At 41.9% G+C, this 5,099-nt stretch overlaps 1 protein-coding gene across 1 annotated transcript in view; it reads right to left on the bottom strand.

Moving 5' to 3' along the window:
- Positions 1-835: 835 nt before the first annotated feature.
- The window catches only part of LOC103680493 (zinc finger X-linked protein ZXDB-like), a 10,492-nt gene continuing 6,228 nt past the window's right edge, over positions 836-5,099 (bottom strand). Inside the window, exon 2 of the mRNA XM_040632448.1 lies at positions 836-5,097. Within this exon, the coding sequence (XP_040488382.1) occupies positions 3,364-5,097 (1,734 nt within the window). The 3' untranslated portion in view covers positions 836-3,363. The remainder of the gene's footprint in view (positions 5,098-5,099) is intronic.

Genomic DNA, 5,099 nt, shown 5'->3' with positions numbered 1-5,099 from the left:
TACACAAATTTCAGCTCGGCCTCATATTTTAATTAGCACATATTCTGAGTGAGCTGCATCTAAATTATCATCAAGTAGATGTGTTTGGTATCAATAATTACTAAGGGATTATGAGTATTCCCAAAAAGGAATTTAATCAATGTTTTATCTGGAATCAAAGAATAGTCATGAATACCCTGTTATACCAAGTCTTCTTTTTCCTGGATGGGAATATGAAGATTTAATCCACAAAGAAAATTGATCCTCATATTGTATCAAGTTTCACTTCTACTAAAGACTTTCAATTACATAATACTATAATGAAATAATGGTAACAATGTTAAGGATGAACATGTTCAACAGAGTTCCTTGGATGCAAAACTTTCTGCAAAGCATTTTGTTAGTTTTCAATTGGAAAAATCTTCATAAACCAAGGACTTAAGAGGTATGAGGGAAATGAGACAACACTGAACCATGTCCCATTGTTTTTTTAAAAATGGCATACTTATGCCAACACTAACAGAAATGTAGGCATTATGTTTGTAGTCAGTTTTCTGACTACAATGTCACACCATTTTCACCATCATACTGGGAAAATGGTATTGAAAAAGAAATCGCTCGAACAAATTAATTGAAAGAAACTGTGTGAGACCACAAACAATTACAAGATTTTTTATCTTCAAGAAAAGTAAAATTTGTCCATTGATAATTCCACAGAGGGGCTCCTGGGTGGCTCAGTCAGATAAGCATCTGCCTTCTGCTCAGGTCATGATCTCTGGGTCCTGGGATGGAGCCCAGCACTGGGCTTCCTGCTCAGCAGGGAGTCTGCCTCTCTCACTCTCCCTTTCTCTCTTACTCCCTCTGCCCCTCCCCACTGCTTGTTCTCTCTCTCTCAAATAAGTAAAATCTTAAAAAAAAAAAAAAGAAAATTCCACAGAATATAATAGCTTTTAATGGAAGGACAGAGGATTGAGGGATTAAAGAAAGTGAAATAATTTTAAAATATTCTTATGGTTATATATCTTAACAGAAGCCTATAACCTGCAATGTTTACCTTAGGCCTCTATATTCCTACCTGTAGGAAAAGAAAAAAATCTTTTTTTTTAAGATTTTATTTATTTATTTGACAGAGATAGAGACAGCCAGCGAGAGAGGGAACACAAGCAGGGGGAGTGGGAGAGGAAGAAGCAGGCTCATAGCAGAGGAGCCTGATGTGGGGCTCGATCCCATAACGCCGGGATCACGCCCTGAGCTGAAGGCAGACGCTTAACTGCTTTGCCACCCAGGCGTCCCAGAAAAAAATCTATTTAAGAGAACTTAACCAATGACAACACATTTCCAAAATGGGCTTAAAATCTTTCCAAAGTGCTAAGGGAGAACTGTTAAATGGTTAGAAATATAGTCTGACCACTTCTTTGAATTATAAATTTATGTATATACTTCTTGCTTTTTCACCGAATGAGCACAACCAATTTAAAAACCAGAAAGATAGTACAGTTGCATTTCAAAGTGGCAAATTATAAAATGCACTACCAGAGCGCTATAATTGTCATCCACAAACATCTACATGCAAGCAGTGATGGGTCAGAATGTTTCAGAGCAACTAATAGTGTTTGGTAGCAGGACAACATGGTGACAAATTTAAAAGTAAAAGAACATATCCCATGAAAACCTTACATAAAAATATCCCCATTATCATTTGATTTACATAGAAACACACTGACACCTAAATCCAGAAAATAATTTTGTACTGCACACACTTGCAATAAATATTGTGACTGAAAAACGGGCCATGAGGGGAATGGCTGAGAGATGGTGACCATGAAAATGACCTAATTAAAGTTTAAAAAGAAGAGATCATGACATAAACTGATATGCACGTTAGAGAATAGGTTGGAGAAAGAGTAGAGCTGGCAGAAAGGAACAGATATCAATTACAGGGGAACAGAAAAAAGTGGTTATAAACAAAAGTGATCATGAAACTCAGAAGAATAAAATGGGACTATATATATATACACACACACACACTCATATATATATATATACATATATATATAAAATAAAATTCATTTATAATGTGTTAGGTAAATTTTAATTTTTAACATAAGTTATAGTTAAAACGTTGCCACAACTATCTCACAATATTGTGAGACTCAAATATAAGTTGTGAAAGTGCTACATAAACTATAAAATGCTACACTCGTGTAAGACAGATAATATTTACTCAAAAAGCAAATGAAACCTCTCATTCCAACTCAGGGAGAAGGCAAGCAATGAGCTCTCTGGGACACAGAAGAAGAAAATGTCACTCTGATCCATTCCCAGATTTTCTTGGAATCACAGGCTCTATATATTCACCCTATGGGTTGGCTTTGAATGCAGAGCAAAAATACTATAATTTGGACTAACGGACCTAGGGGCAATGTTATACACGCATTGTTTGGAAAAAAATCCTTGTTAATTTGTGGAAGAAAGATATTCCCTTCCCTGCTTCTTAACCTTCATAAACCTTTATTGCCTGCACAAATGTCACATTGAATTATGTTAACTTGTCCTCTTTGAGGAAAGAATGAGAGGGGCAGGAGGGGTGAAAAGATTCACTAAAGCATGCCAAAGCACATAACATTCTACCCCCAAAATTAATTCCTAGTATAGAAAAATAAGTCTACAATGCACCAGGTATGTGTACATTATAAAGACCATTTTACAGCTAGGGAACTGAGGCTTACTGATGCTAAATGACTTATATAAGGCCACTTATTCAACACCACAACATCAATATTTCTGGGTCTGAGTCATATCAAAGCTCTGGCACTTTTCACAAACACAGCCTTCCATTAAAAAAAAAAATAAGAAGCAGCTTGAAAGATAAGGAGGTAAACAGAAGTAACCCATATTTTTAGCTTCCTTTTTTTAAGCTCTAACACTAGATTTTAGAAATATTTTGACAGTCTATAAAATTTCCATTCAAATTTTAAAGTTAAACACCAGTTCCACATTCTCTGATCATTAACTCTCAATGCATTTTCATTACATTATAAGCACATGCAATAGTTAATCATGGTAAGATTTCTTAAAATTTTCAAGAAAGAGCACAAAATCATTAAATACAGAGCTGAAAAGACCTTAGAAACAAGCTATTCAAACCACCTCATTTTATAAATAAGGAAATTAAGGCTCAGATAGGTTAAGTGACTTGCTCAGGGTCACACAACTTGACAGTTCCAGAGTCAAGATCATAATTTAAATCTCCAAACTTATAGCCCAGGGCGTTGTTCTTTTTCAAACCTATAAGAAATGGCTGCATTTAAACATTTAGTCCAGAATGTCCTAAAAATTGAGTGTAATTCATAAGAATAAGCCACATGGCAATGAATTAATAGTTCATACCAAAAACGAGCTGCCAGTCACTGTGATAAGATCTGTTTCTTTCTGAGAACCATGGTTTCCTGCTGGATTGGAGAATCCAAACTGGGTTTCTTCCTCCTGTCCAAAGAAGTCGGAGTCAGGATGTACATTCCATTCTGCTTTGGTTGGCGGCAGTAGTTCTGAGACACTGTTTTCACAAAGGGTGCTTGAAGGAGTCAGGGCATCTGTGTCCACTGTTAGCTTACTGCTAGGGGTCAGAGCTTGGGGCTCTTGACTCGAGTTTTTCATACCCGAAGAGCCCAGAGATGCCAATGGCCCCACAGTCAGACTTGGGACATCATCCATATCTAAGGGACTCTGCTGAAAACCAGAGGCTGTCGTTCCAAAAAAAAGAGAGGTATCCAGACTTTGAGGAAGGTCACTGGTGGCCATCAAGGCCCGAGGGTCCACAGCCTGCCCTAAAGGATTATTATTATTAGCAGGGAGGCTCCCTGCCAGAGTTGAACTCACAGAAGCCACATCAATAGTCAAGATTCCAGAGTTCACCAATGCTGTGTCCAGCACTGTAGCAGAACTACTGCCAGGCACATCAGAGAAGAGAGACACTAGCTCTGCATCACTGAGATCACTCTGTCCCTGGCTGGTAAGTTCACTGCTGGGTGTAAGAGAATTTGCAGCTTCTAGCTGAGCTAAGAGATCCTGGCCGAGGTTGTGCCTTTTGGCCATGTGGGTCTTCATGCTGTGCTTGGATGTGAAGAGTTTATTACAAGTAGAGACTGGGCAACGGCTTTTCCAAGTGTCCACGTCCTGCAAGTGTTTCTTGGAGTGAATGTAGAGACTACTGCGAGCAGAGAACCTGGCGCAGCAGCCTTCCACAGGGCACACAAAAGGCTTTGTGCCCAGGTGGGTTATGCTGTGGCCTTTCAGATGTTCAGCCCTTGTGAAAGATTTCCCACAGCCTTCCACAGGGCACATGAACCTCCGGTCATCCTCGTGCTTCCTTTTGTGCCTTAAGAGTTTGGACATGCTGGTGAAGTTCCAGCCACAGCCGTCAAAGTCACAAAGGAAAGGTCTCTCACCGGTGTGGCTCCGCAGGTGAATTTTCAGGCGACAAGCCTTGTCGTACTGTTTGCTGCAGCCAGGAAAAGAGCAGGAAAAGAGTTCCTGTTCCCTGAAATGGGCACGGTTATGGGAAAACAGGGCACTCACTGTGATAAACGTCTTCTTGCAGCCGGAAAACGCGCACTGGTATGGCCTCTCGGGCTCGAAATGGCTGCGCTGGTGGGCGCTGAGTTTGGCCTGAGTGGGGAAGCTCTCCTCGCACACCTCGCATTTGAACGAGTTCTCCTGCTCATGGCCCTTCATGTGCGCCTTGAGGTTATACACCGTGGTGAAGCTCTTGCCACAGCCCTCCGCAGGGCAGCCAAAGAGCCGCAGTTTGTCGTGAGCCTGCAGGTGCCTCTTGAGCTTGTAGGAGGCGGTGAAAGTCCAGCCACAGCCGCCCAGGGGGCACTTGAAGGGCCGCTGGCCCTGGCTGCTGCTGTGAGTCAGCAGGTGCACCTTCAGCTGGTGCTTCTTGGCGAAGGTTTGTCCGCACTGCGCCTCGGGACACAGGTACAGCACCACGCCCGGGCCTGGGCCCAGCGGCCTGCGGGGACTCTCGGCTGCGGCCCGGCCCTCTGCCTCCTCCTCAGGCGCTGGGGTGGGCGCCGGTTCAGCCGGCTCGGCCAGCAGGAGGTCGGGCGGCAGCT

The sequence above is a fragment of the Ursus maritimus genome (genome assembly GCF_017311325.1).
Source record: "Ursus maritimus isolate PB19 chromosome X unlocalized genomic scaffold, ASM1731132v1 scaffold_X1, whole genome shotgun sequence".
Taxonomy (NCBI): Eukaryota; Metazoa; Chordata; class Mammalia; order Carnivora; family Ursidae; genus Ursus; species Ursus maritimus.
Note: the sequence above shows the minus strand (reverse complement) of the source record. Positions and strands in the feature narration are given on the sequence as shown.